Source organism: Chaetura pelagica, unplaced genomic scaffold (assembly GCF_000747805.2).
Source record: "Chaetura pelagica isolate M959 unplaced genomic scaffold, ChaPel_1.0 scaffold386, whole genome shotgun sequence".
NCBI classification, from domain to species: domain Eukaryota; kingdom Metazoa; phylum Chordata; class Aves; order Apodiformes; family Apodidae; genus Chaetura; species Chaetura pelagica.
The window spans coordinates 945,281-959,220 of NW_009953703.1; the positions used below are offsets into that span (position 1 = coordinate 945,281).

The 13,940-nt window shown below is 35.7% G+C and overlaps 1 protein-coding gene across 1 annotated transcript in view; it reads left to right on the forward strand.

Moving 5' to 3' along the window:
• The window catches only part of LRP1B (low density lipoprotein receptor-related protein 1B), a 671,221-nt gene that overhangs the window by 584,582 nt on the left and 72,699 nt on the right, over positions 1-13,940 (forward strand). Inside the window, exons 61-66 of the mRNA XM_010000387.1 lie at positions 1,036-1,224; positions 2,327-2,475; positions 5,497-5,590; positions 7,060-7,176; positions 7,329-7,448; positions 9,686-9,805. Coding sequence (XP_009998689.1) covers positions 1,036-1,224; positions 2,327-2,475; positions 5,497-5,590; positions 7,060-7,176; positions 7,329-7,448; positions 9,686-9,805 — 789 coding nt within the window. The remainder of the gene's footprint in view (positions 1-1,035; positions 1,225-2,326; positions 2,476-5,496; positions 5,591-7,059; positions 7,177-7,328; positions 7,449-9,685; positions 9,806-13,940) is intronic.

Below are 13,940 nucleotides of genomic sequence, written 5' to 3' on the forward strand. Positions count from 1 at the left end.
GGAATATGAGAATTTCCAATCATGCTCCAGGTAGAAAGATGAAGATAATTTTTTTTAAGAAAAGGTAAAAGTGTTAAGGATGTACTGGTTAAAAATGGCAGACTCTGCTGCTCTGGTCTGCCTTTTCAGCTCTCTCTGTAATTAGAGTGACTCAGTGATAAAAGATCATGATTTACAAATCGATCACTGTGGTGAGATGTTCTGCTGTGATGTTTATGGTGCCAGCTATATGCATTTAAAGGCAAGAAAAACAAAACAAAACAAAACAATAAACAAGTGAAGTTCTGTTTACCACAAAAAAATAGTTTAAGATTAAAGAGTGCACAGTAAGAATACAGGATATTCCAAAGCTTTTTCTCCCTTTTGTCCTCCCATCCTTTTAAAAATTATGAATAAATGATTCATAATCTTGTAATATTGTAACAATGGGCTATTATCCTCACTTTGTGTATTTATTTATTATTTTTAATTGTATGGTTGGTTATGCTAGGAATAAGCAATAAGCCCTGTTCCTGCTATGTTTGTTTCATTGAAAAACTGTGGGTTTTTTCCTGTCTTCTCTTGTCTGTAATTTTTCAAAATAAAATAGTATTAATTGCCTTAGAAGAAGTTAAATGCAGTGCTTCTGGAGATGTGTATAATACATTGTGAGTGTTTTCTGATAAACTTTACTCCCCTAAGACAGCAAATTAACATTGGTCTTCTGTAAAGAGTAAGTTAAGTTTTATTTGTGTTATATACTACTTTAAACCTTACCATGTAATGAGTTTATAATCTGGAGGTGATTTTTGTTAACTAAAATGCTTTCATTGTCTTAACACTGACTGGGCCAACTAATTCTAAGCAAGTGGAGCTCATACCCCATCCATCTTTATTGTACCTCGTAATAAGGAACCCTCTAGGCTTGACATACTGTCATGACAGTTATTCAGGAGACATTATAGAGCAGTTGTATCTGTCAGCTCATGCAGTATGGAGTATTTTAACTGGCGGACTTCCAAGAGTGAACATTAATCTTAGCATCTCTTCTTACAGTCCCTAATCAAGATATTCCAGGGGTGATTGCACTAACATTGTTTGAAGACTACATCTACTGGACGGATGGGAAAACGAAATCACTCAGCCGTGCCCACAAAACCTCTGGATCAGACAGGCTATCACTGATTAACTCATGGCATCCCATAACAGACATCCAGGTGTATCATTCTTACAGGCAACCTGATGGTAATTATTCTGCCTATGCTTTCTGTACAGCACATTGGTGTGTTTCATTTAATAGCCAGTTGCTGAGCTCATGAAAGCTCATTTATCTGCAGTGACTTATTTTTATTTCTGTTTTGTTTCAAATTGTGGAAGTTTTCAAATTAGGATTTTTTAAGCATAAATCTGTGATTAATGTTGTGAGTGTGTCTGGTATTAAATGCAGTATATCTTGTTCATTGGTGAGATACCAGTTTGGGTACTTCAGAATTAACCCATATACTGACTGGAAGTACAGAACTGTTGAGCTGTGTTACAGGATGAATTACCAGTTATCAAGATGGGAACAGTGTGTTAGGAAAACATTTAACCTTATTAATTGAAAATTAGAAGAGTGTTGATAATACAGAAGAATACTATTACTTAGAAACTTGTTGGGCTGAGGGAATGTCAGAGAATGAAGGTGTCATGAATGTGTCTGGTCTCATGTCCCCATGTTTGAATTGTAGCTTAATGCAGTTTGGCACTTGACCTAGATAAGTTAATATTTTTTTGCCTCATTATTAAAAAAAAAAAAAAGAGTAGTGCTTTTTTCTTTCTCATTCTTTCAATATTGGATCTACATTCATAGTGCTAATTATTTTTTACAAACAGAAGACTACCTTAAAGGCAAAAGGAAAAGGGTGCCTCTTATGGGTTTTTGATTTGAGATGTTCCATTGTAAAAATAGTTTGTATAATACATTTTTCTTCATCTATAAAGCAGGTACCCTGAAGTATACTGAAATAATAGCCTCTGATACTCTTTTCCTGTTCTGTCCACAGTGTCTAAACATCTGTGCACTGTAAACAATGGTGGCTGCAGTCATTTATGCCTTCTAGCCCCTGACAAGATGTACCTCTCATTCTTTCAATATTGGATCTACATTCATAGTGCTAATTATTTTTTACAAACAGAAGACTACCTTAAAGGCAAAAGGAAAAGGGTGCCTCTTATGGGTTTTTGATTTGAGATGTTCCATTGTAAAAATAGTTTGTATAATACATTTTTCTTCATCTATAAAGCAGGTACCCTGAAGTATACTGAAATAATAGCCTCTGATACTCTTTTCCTGTTCTGTCCACAGTGTCTAAACATCTGTGCACTGTAAACAATGGTGGCTGCAGTCATTTATGCCTTCTAGCCCCTGACAAGATGTATACTTGTGCCTGTCCCACCAACTTCTACCTTGCTGCAGATAACAAGACGTGCTTATCAAACTGCACTGCCAGTCAGGTCAGTGCACACCTATGAGGGGAAGGGCATGTGGAAATTATATTTTGCTGTGTTTCCACCTCCTTTTAAATAATCAATGTTGGTGCCCGTGAAATGAGGAAGCATTAGCCAAAGGAGCTGAAGACTAGGTAACTCATGGGTGCATTTAAAGTATTTCATCTTCAAGGCTATTAGTTGAAAATAGACTTGCAAATGCTTTATTTCCAGGGATTGCAAAACTTGTTCTCTTTGGCATGTTTTTGCCAGTCACTAGAACAAATACAAATACAGCTCCTAAACCTGTAAAAAGTGTTTAGAAAAAACATTTTGATAAAATATGAAACATAAAAATACTAAGTGTAGGTATTAATTGTTTGGAAATATTAATGCATGAATGAACTTTCCATTAATACAAGAAAATAAGCGCAGTCCAGTTAGCTAGATAGGGTTACATTAAAAACAATCCAGTAGCTCAAATGGAAAGGGTAGAATATGCAATTAACAGTTGCATCAGTTAAAACATTGAATTCTTTGTGGGAAGTGGGTTCTCTCTAGTACATCAAATAAATATTTGGTTACTTTTTCTTGAAGTACGAGGTAGATGAACTAGAACATGCTGATTTCTGGTAAGAGAACCATTTTTGATAAATGTCTTTCTACTGTTGGGTGATAGTAATAGTTCATAGGGACTTTAAAATCTTGCTAGTACTCCAGTTTTCTAGTAGTCCAATTTTGTTATATCTGTGTTTATGACCCTTCCAACGTTTTCCATTTTGATGAATTTTGTCTGTAGTCATTAAGGAAAAGCTTTTCCTCTTAATTTTTAGGGAACAGTGGTCATCTCAATAAATGATGTACATTTTCATTCAAGTAATAGTATTACTTAAGAAACCTTCCTACTGTCTTCCTCTGTTCCTTAAAGTAATGATGTGATTTTACTTTTGTTAGCAATTTCTTTTCTGTTTGGATTATTTGCTTGTTACTTTGCATTAAGTGATGAACAAAAAGAAAGTGTTAAACACTTGTAAAATGAGGAATTTCTTACTTGTTTTCCTCCCTCACTTCTCAAATTTATCAGTCAGGTTAAAAACCCCAGCATTTTTATTTAATTTTTCTTTAGATGGCACTGGAAGCTTATTTCCCAGTGAATCTGTATGCTAACAGTTGATTGAGTGGCTCTGTTCCTTTCTAATTCATTGGTAGTCTGAATTGAAGGATAACATCACATCTTGGATTCTCCAGTGGCAATATTTTATCAGTTTTGGATTCCATAGGAGGGAGAGCAGGGTTAAATAGAAGCTGCTTCAGACAGACAGTTACAAGCTGACACTGGGTATTAGTAATTTTCTTCCAATTTTGAAATCTCTTCACTGTTCATCAGTCTGATGGCATCAGATGTAGAGATCAGTGGCAAAAATACAGTTTGCTTCTTAAGATTTTCAGATTATGCTGTTAAATCTTAGCTGTTCCTGTGATGCACTTGACAACACACATCCACTGTTAACCATTTCTGAAGAAAAGTAGTTGGATGGCTGGTAGGCTGGTTTTACACAGCTGCAGACTTACAGCTGTCTTTTGCTGGCTCATCTGAGGTGACAAATGGTCTAATACAAAATGCATTAGACTCCAGAACACTTAAACTCTTGTTGTTCAAGACCATTCCAGCCAGAACCATATGACTTTGAGCCCCAGTTTTTCATAGTGTCCAGCTCCCCAGTTTAGAAGGGAACATAAGCATTTTCCTGCAGAGCATAACAACATCAGAGAGTTAAGCTACCACCCATTTCCTGGAGTTACATTTTTAATGTCATTTTAACAGCCTGAAGGCCTTTGTGATTCTCAGAGCATGGCCGGCACGTTAAAAAATGGTTAAGCAGCAGGGAGGCTAAGTTAGCAAATAGAAAATACTAAGCATGAGAACTGTCTGTGTGTTTGTCTTCTATATTTGGAGGCCTTCTGATGGGCTGCTCAGAGATGCCTGCCTTTGTGAAGCAGTTGAACAGTTCAGAATAGCTGCCTCTCAAACCCAACCTGTTACACAGCATGTCCCTCAACTGAGGGCAAGAAAGAGGTCCCTTCAGCTATAGGTTCTACTACATAAATGGCCCCCAAACCCTGACATTTCTTGGCAGAAAAAATAAAGCTGAGCTAATGCATTCAATCTAATATACATTTTAAATACAGCTTTATTGAATAACCAATGGTGTGTTTTTTAAATGTGAAGAAATTTTAAAATTATGCCTAGTCACAGAAAATGCCTTGCACTTCTAAACCTCTTGGTTTCCTTTCTTTCTGTGCTGATACAGACACCAGGTAGGAAACACAACATTTCTTAAAAGTTGCTGATAATCTGTCTAGCTTTTCCTCCCTTGCATTAACCACATAAAAAACCTCTGGTTTTAGGTGTAGCACTAGAAGATTGCATCAAGTAATTTCTTCTCTTTTCTTTCAGTCAGAACAAAGGTACAATGTTACCTGAGCTCAGAGTAAAGGCACTGCCAACATCTTACAAAGGATTTTTTTCTTCCTTTGCACAAATATTTAATCCTTTTGAAAGATTAGAAGACCTGGGTTCAGATTTTCTCATTTAGTTCAGACAATATAAGCAATCTGTTATACAATACAACCCTGCACGTTAAGGCCCTTTTCTTTAACTGTGGGTGTTTTGGTTTATCTGGGAAAGGATATTAGGTCTGTTTCAACAGCCTTCAAAGAGTGTTTAAGAACTGAAGTGGTTGTTATGAACAAGATCAAATCATGCAGCAAATGCGATGAGTGGTTCGTACCAGGGGCACTATAAGTCAATGGAGCAACGTCATTGAAACTACATTGATTTGCATCAGTGACAGTCTCAGTGCAAAACTCCCCCAAAAAAGAATATTTAAGACAGAATTTTTATAAAATTAACAACCAGGGTTGGTTAATGGAACCATGACTTGAGCAGTGACTCTAGTTTTTCATAAACTGTACTACTTGTCTTGAAAATGAAAGAAATAAATATTCATATTCAAGCTTTTCTTCCTTCTTTCTCTCCTTTCCCAGTTCCGTTGCAAGACTGACAAGTGCATTCCATTTTGGTGGAAATGTGACACTGTTGATGACTGTGGAGATGGCTCTGACGAGCCTGAGGAATGTCGTAAGTGCCTTAGAAGCTGGGACTGAGTTTTGTTGGTGGAGTCCAAATCAAATGTAATGCTTTAGAGATTTTAGGAAGAGGGTTGTTATGGTTTTTTTAAAAATAAAACTTCTCCTTGCAATACTATTCTCTTTTCCTTGGTATCTGTCAGGTTTACAGGGAGTGCAGGCTTTGGTTTCTAAGTGTCTAAAAGATTTTCAATAAGTCATGTCGAATAATGGTCTTTGGAAAATCATAAGAACTTGGGGTTTTGCTAAAGATTTTTATTTTAGACCTAAATTCTGCCAGATTATTTAGTTTATTTTTGTGTGTACTAGAAATGTGGCATTCTAATCTCATTTCCTTATGTTTCATTGAAATTATATAAACAGCTATACACGCTTGTTTAGTGCAATTCCCTGAACAAAAGCAATGGCCTCCATGTGATTCCTACTAAGATTCTGTGTATTTTTCATAATATATTTTTAATAAATATTTTCATTTCCTAGTTTGAGCTAAATCTCACCCCTCCAGTATGAGCAGTTTTATAGAATAAATATTTTTCATGTATCCTGTGTAACTTGTGAAGGTGGTGCTGATACAAGAGTATTTCTCAATAGCCTCCCATAATCCAAATAGTAGGTTACTGTAGTTATTTCCCCATTGCACTGTAAGTTCAACCATCAAAGGATGGTTGCTGTGATGGTAGCTGACAAGTTAATTGTTTAAAAAAGCACCTTTCTAGTGTACTGGATTTGTAAACAGTAATATCTGTTGTTGATGCTGTTTTTCAGTCCCAGTCACTTACTACTTTGCTACTATTATATTAATCTACATAAATTAAAAAGATTCCTGCTTTCTTACCTCAGGCCTATACACACAAAATGCTCTAGTATGTGTTCTACAGTCTTCCAGTTAAGTAATAGTTAATTTGCTTTTTTTTTTTATTGAAATCTCCCACCCATATTTTTACAATTTTATAATTAGTTCTCTTCTTTCTACTGCAGAGGCCTTTAAAGCAAACCTTAATTTACATGAGATTACATTTTAATCTACTCTATGTTGTTAGAAATTATTGCTCTGGAGATGCACAATTGTTCACTCAATTAGCAGTGGGTGTGAGAAGGAACAATGTTAGATCTGGCATGAATTAGAAAGGGATAGTGGGTTTCTTCAATGCAGACTTGAACTCAAGTGTGTACATCCTGAATTGCAAGTCTTTGAGCTAACATTAAGCATCAACCTGTAGCAGCTTGCACTCTATCATTAGTAAGGTGTAGCTACAGTTATGCAAATTTATAAACTCAGATTTTGAAATTAATTTTGATATAGTGTGTGTTCACTTTAGTTACTAGTATCTCTCAGATTGAGATTCTATAGGCGCTTACAAAGGTTTATATGTTCTTTTGATTAGTACATAAAGGAAGAACACTATTGATACTTGAACCACTCCTTTGATAGCATTGATGAGTAGGTTTCTTTTTTCTCAGCTGAATTCAGATGTCAGCCAGGACGTTTTCAGTGTGGAACTGGACTTTGTGCTCTTCCAGCCTTTATCTGTGATGGAGAGAATGACTGTGGGGACAATTCTGATGAACTGAACTGTGGTAGGTGATTGTGTTGTAGACTTCAGAAACATGCTGAACTGAGTTGAGTGCCACACTTCGCATTTAGTCAGGAGAACTAATTCATATTTTCAAATCTTTTATTCTTGACATTTTAATCTTTTTAATTTGATGCTTTTAATTTTTTAACCTAGACACACATGTGTGCCTTTCGGGTCAGTTCAAGTGCACAAAGAATCAGAAGTGTATTCCCATAAATCTGAGATGTAATGGACAGGATGACTGTGGTGATGAAGAAGATGAAAGAGACTGTCGTAAGTTACATTTAAAGACTTCCTCTGAAAGCTGTAGCTGTTTTAAACAATGAGCTGAAGTGAGATATGTAAAATACTGTAAATGTCCCTTCTGTAAATAATTTGAGGAACAGGAAAAAGTAATTTGTGGGATAGTTTGATGTACAGTTCTTTATATGCAGGAGAGCAAACTAAGATGTCATTTATTAGCTTCATTTTTTAAAGTAATTGCAAAGAAGAAGAGTGTGTAAACAATTAATTTCAAATATTTAATTGGGTTTCTGACTTAGGCTGAAACATTCATTTTACTCTTAACCACCTCACAAATGACTCATCTTCTTGAGGCTTTCATCTGCCATGCCTTCCAGCAATGTATTTCAATGGAAGAAGATATTTTTATGTGCCTTTCATTGGAAAAGATGTAGATCCATAGCTCCTTCTACATGCTTTTTCTTTGATGGAGTTTTCTACTTTTTCTATTCCCTTTCCTCTAGGAACTTCTTCAATAATTTGCCTATGTAACTTGATTTTCATTTACTCAGCTTTTAATACATCTTACTTTTCATAAATTCATTTTCACTCAATATTTCTTAGAGACAAGTAGAGCAAATATTTTCATATATAGAATGGAAATGTATTGAATAGTTTGTGTCTTATATCATTTTGTAATTAAAATAATGGTTCTGTCTTGAAATACATCTCTGTCCTTCACTCAGTTCATTATTCAGATCTACTGCTGATCTAAGGTACTTATTCCTATTTTCTGAATTAGCTTTCTCAAAGTTTGCATATGTTGCATTTCTGCAAAGACCATGACCTTCTCCAAGGGAAGGGTTGCTAAGGACACAGAAGCTTTGTTGATGGTCATGTTGAATGGCCATCTTCCAAGCAGCTCAGCAGGGCTGTAGCCTCTGGCAGACAGTATTATACCTTTGTTTCATGTTACATTCCTTAAAAAACTGATAAAGTGGGATCAGGTAAACAGAGGAGATCGTTGTGGGGCTTTTTTTGGTATGAAAATCTGCACATGGTATATGGAAGGCTTCCAAAACCTTGAGCTGACAGAATTGAAATGAGCTCAGAGCAGTGTGGTCTGCAGCACAGCAGTGCTTGGGGACCGTGGGAGGGACAGGGTCAGGTTCAGTGGTGGTGGAGCTGAAAGCTTCCTAGGGATAGGTGGAGACAGGACAGTCTGCTGTGACATCAAGCAAGCTTTTGAATTGTCTGAAACTCAGCCATCTACACCCCTGCAAAGGTAAAGTTGGGTGTGTGGGAGGTTAGTGAGGTACATCTTTTATTTGTTTTGTCCTACCTAGGCTTTATTAGCTTCTCTCTTAAGAAAGTGAAGTGTGCTAATTTGTATTTTAATAAATCCTTGCTCATGGCTTTTGAAAACTTTTTTCAGATGCCTTTGGGGAGACTATAAAAAGGGGAGGGTGCAAGTGGGTCTACCACAAAGTTCATTTTGGCTGTAAATAATTTATCTGTATATACAGTCCAAATATACGTCCTTTATTCATCTTGCCTCTATACTCTTAGTTATAAGAGTTTAAGAAATGGTAAGACCAGACATATATATATGTGGGGGAGTTGATGTAGCATCACATGTGTGCACTAAGGGCCTTCTTGTTGTCAAGTGGCCTTTCTAAAGTTATAACACTTAAGCTTAAACTTGAAGCATCCTGAAATAATAGGATGAAGGTTACCTGCAACTTTGCATCTTTATCTCAGTGTAGGATTCATTAAAAAAAAATTGTTCTGCTAAACTGATAAAGTGAAATAATTTTCCAATGGTTCTCCTATTTACCCATGGTCTCCTTTAGGAAAGCACAGAATTTCACCCAAATTGTACAGAATTTTGATTACACTTTCCACGAAAGCATTGAGAGCTGCCTTAGTCCTTCAAATTAACTGATTTCAGTTTTGTTAACTGGTGTTTTAGGAAGTTAGAAAAAAATCTTTTTGCTTTTTATTAAGGTGATTTGACTGTATCAATGTTAAGTCTGTTTGTTGTTAAATGCATGTCTCAATAGGCACTTTGATTATTAGATTTGTTTGACTTTTATTTTACAACATAATATACAAAAAGAATATGAAATGACAAACAATATAAACCTGAATGCTGTTTTCTTCACAATTTTATGTGATACTAGAGGCAACAGATTTCTGAATTTCGAATCCTTTTTTTCTTTGAAAATGTTATCATTTAAATAGTAGCAGACATTTCTAGTTTTAATTTGGAAACTTCTTATTTAAAGCTGAAAACAGTTGTTCTCCAGACCATTTCCAGTGTAAAACAACAAAACACTGCATTTCTAAACTGTGGGTATGTGATGAAGACCCAGACTGTGCTGACGGATCAGATGAAGCTAACTGTGGTGAGTGTGCCAGTGGTTTTGAATTTATTATTGTAGCTTGACATTTTGGAAGGAAGTAGCAAAAGGAAATAACTATCCTACATGATATATGCTTTTTCAATGTAAGATAATACCTGTCTGATATGATAGCTGTATCTGGCTTGTACAGTTCTGAATGCTAATCTTTATATGAGTAGTCTATAAACTTCATATTATACTACTACTTTATTGGCAGAAGATGTAAATGAGTATTTCACTTGGAATACAGTGAGATTCTTGTTTTTTTTCTCATAGTGTTATCCAGTTTCTGTCAATTTATTCTGCATACTTTGCTGCTGCTGTTGTTAATAAATAGTGAAAAATGTAATAATTTGCAAATCATGTTAGTTAAGACTGGCTGTGCAGAAGGATCCAGAGCAGATTCGGATTGATATGGTTGATTGTTGCTTCTCTCTGTGAGAGCTTCAGTGAGTTATGGGCCCTAACACATCACTGCACAAACCCTGCATCCCCATAGGACCTCTCCAGGAACCCCTGGTACTTAGGAAACTTTTGTACTGGAAGCCAATATTTTTAGGAGGCAGAGAGATCCTCTACAGAGAAAATAAAGTATAGAATCCCACCATTACCAAACCAAGCCCTAATTTCTGTTAATTTTCCACAATATCCAGAACCCCAGTGCTCCTCCCCACTGAAGCAGATTTTTTAAAGAATGTGAGTACTAGCTTTGAATCCAAGAATTTCTTTCATTGCTTTTTTGAAGAGTCATTGTTGGATCACAAGTATAACTACAGTTTTCAGCATGTTTTTCACTGACAGAGCAGATAGATTGATTATTTTTCTGCAGGAAGAGTTAAAATTATTTTTAAAGAAAATTCTTACAGAAACCTGAAAGTATCTAAGCAGTTTTCCCATTGGTCTATACGTGACATTGTTGTATATGCCTGCTGTTCATCACCACTTGAAAAAAAAGGCCACACTGTGGTATCATAGAATCATAGAATGGTTAAGGCTGGAAGGGACCTTAAAAACTCATCAGGTTCCAACCTCCCGTAGTTGTTCACAGTCATTGCTTGCATTTCTGGAAAATACTGAGTCAACTCTTCTGCTGTAAATGAAATAAAATAGTAAACACAATATTCCACTCGGGAAATGGATTACAGATAATTAAAGTCAAAATAAGTGGATCAGTATTGATGGAAAATCATTGGACTTGGATGTCAATTCCAGACCTGCACTCACCAAGTGCAGAAAAACTTGTGGAAATTTCAAAACGGGGCTGTAAAGAAAAAGACTCAAAAAAGTGTTCTGATATGGAAAAGAACAGGACAAATAGTTGTACAAAACATTCAAAGCTGACCATTAGTCATCCGCACATCCGTAAATGTTTTGATGAAGCACATGAGTGTGGACAAGTTTATGCTGCCACTGGGACAACAGACTAATGGAATTACAGGCTGGATCCAGGAGCAAAGCACTGAAAGAACCACATTTCCATGGATATGTTTCAAGCAATTGACATGAGCATGTATATGAAAATGTTGGAGCTAGTAAATATGTCTAGGAAATCGAACTCTTCCTCAGCACAAAAAGTGCAAGACCATAATTTGAATTGTCAAGAAAGGGAAGCAAATGATATCAAGTGGAGAGAAGTTACAGTTCAAAAAGCATTTGACTTGAAGAAACAGTGAATTCAAAGCTTATGAAAGAACATGAACCTAATCCATAGAGATGTCCTTTATGCTCTTCTGAGCTATTCTGGAACTACTTCTGCACTGCTCACTGATAGGTGTTTTCTCCTTCACTGTCTCCCATCACCTTGATCTCCAACATGCCTTCCAATGTGGACAGCATTCCAAGCTTCCAAACTGTGGATTCATATTTTGAGTAAAACATGCAAGTCCAACTGGTATGGCACAAAGGGTCTTAAAATAATTCATGTAATATCCTTAAGACATGAAGTTTAAAAGGAGAGAGGTACAAAAAAATCCCTGTCACACTGAACTAGAAACACTGGATTTATGATAAGCACTTCACTGTAATTCATCATTTTACAAAATAGAATAAAATCCAAATTACTTAAAAATTAAATAGTGTAGAGGTGCAACATGTATAATCCCAAATTAAATAGCTTTTTCAGGCACAATGTATACAATCGATTATGCTGGATTATGAAACATCCCTAGGATACTCTTCCAGGCTCTAACAATTTGAGACTCAGAGATACTTTGAGTCAAATGATTCTCTGTATGCAATAACCCTGGATGGATTTCATTTGTCTTTAGCCTTTTTACGGTTTCCCTCCCTGAAAATCCACCTCCATTTTTATTCTAAATCTCTTACTGCATATCATGCTCTCAGTTTTTGTGTTGGAGGAGGCAGAACAGTTTATCTGTATTCAATCTCTCTGCCACTTGCCATTATGTACACTCATGGAACAACTAAGCCTTCACAAGAACAGGATGAGTTTAATCACATTTTAAAGTTTTCCATAATTGTAGCATTTGAAAGATGTTTAAGTGATGTTATTACAGCAGTAGTTTGAACACAGTTTAGTCTTCTGCATTGTTTTAAATTTTAATTAAAACATGGTTATTTTTGTGAACAAAATTTGATAGAATTAAATTATAAAGCTGCAAGCTGAGTTGCATATGTTGGTGCAAGTACTAACTTGGAATCTTTTACAGTTCATTTCTAAAATGCTTGTAATGCAAAACTTGTCTAAAGGATAATCTTGTGTCAGCTCAAGTGCTCCATAGTCATATATTTTGCTTAGTCAACGTTTGCTGCTGTGTGTTATTGGAGATATTATACTGAGTAAATTTGTTAGAAGTAGTCTTGAATGTATTTAATCTTCTGTGGTTAATTTCAGAGTTAGACAATTAAAGTAGAATTAAGAAATGTCTGCTTATTAATCAATGTATGGTGTTTTTCAATGAACAGTAGGAAGAGTTAATTCATGCTTACTGTCTGAGCAATTAAAAGAAACCATTAGATTATGGTAATCCTTGCTCACAACTTTAATAGTTTATGTCACAAAAGGCCCTGTTTGAGTTAGATTCTGAGAAAAGCCGTGGCCTTGGAAAGTGATTATCATCTGCTTTAAAGGTTATATTTATTTTGAGACTTTATTAACATAGTGCATCAACAGCAGTGTGACTGCTTTCTGCTTCCTCTGGTTTTTAATATCAAATTTAGCCCAAAGTTAAAGTGGGTGTTTTTCAGATAATGAAGAATGTGTTCCTGGAGGTGTTGGAAGGATGCATTATATAAATTTAAACTTCCTTCACTGGGCAGATAATTTTTTGTACCCAGCATCAGTGACAGCCTGCCCAGCTCTAAAACAGCTACTCGACTTGTCCGTCAAAAGAGTTGTTGTTTTTTTTTTAATTTTGGATTTTATCCCTCTCCAATTTTCACACACAAACACATAAATGCACAAAAATGCAGATAGAGGGAATTAAAATCCCCAAATGGCAATATAGTGCAATTACTGGCAAAATACTGGTTTACTTTACAGGGTGTTTGCATCAAAATGTTTTTAGGGTGTCTTTGTAATATTTGGGGTTTGTATGTGATATTTTGGGGGTTGTTTTGTTTTCCACATAAGCCTTCATCTTATTTTTTTCATGCTAATTTAGAATTACTTCTAAAATAAAATTCTAGATCACTGTGCACAAAAGACGAACCCCAAACAACCAGCAGCTACCTCAGGTAGCCACACAAATATCTGAAAGGAGCCCTTTGCCTGTTACAGTAGCCCAATATTTATTTAATAATAATAGGAAAAGAGAAATATGAACATTGAGTTGTCACTACTTACTTCTCTGTCTTTGCACTCTTGCTATCTGAACTTTCACATTTTATGGTGGTGTCATTGTAAGAGAAATGGAAAGCAATTTAGTGTTGAGGACAGCAATGACAAAATGTAAGTCCATGTGGGCTTTTCAGGGTTCCACGGTTCAAACAGTAAAGTTTGAGTCAAGTAAACAGTCTCTAAAATCAGATATTTTTTACACAGTTTTCTCAATTCCTCCTCTCTTTGTATCTTCATTCTAGTATCCTGGGTGTTTCATTGGGTCTCAGTAACATGAAGAAGGAAACACAACACAAGCAGATCTGTTTTGTAAGACATTATGAAGTGTAAGCTGCTGTG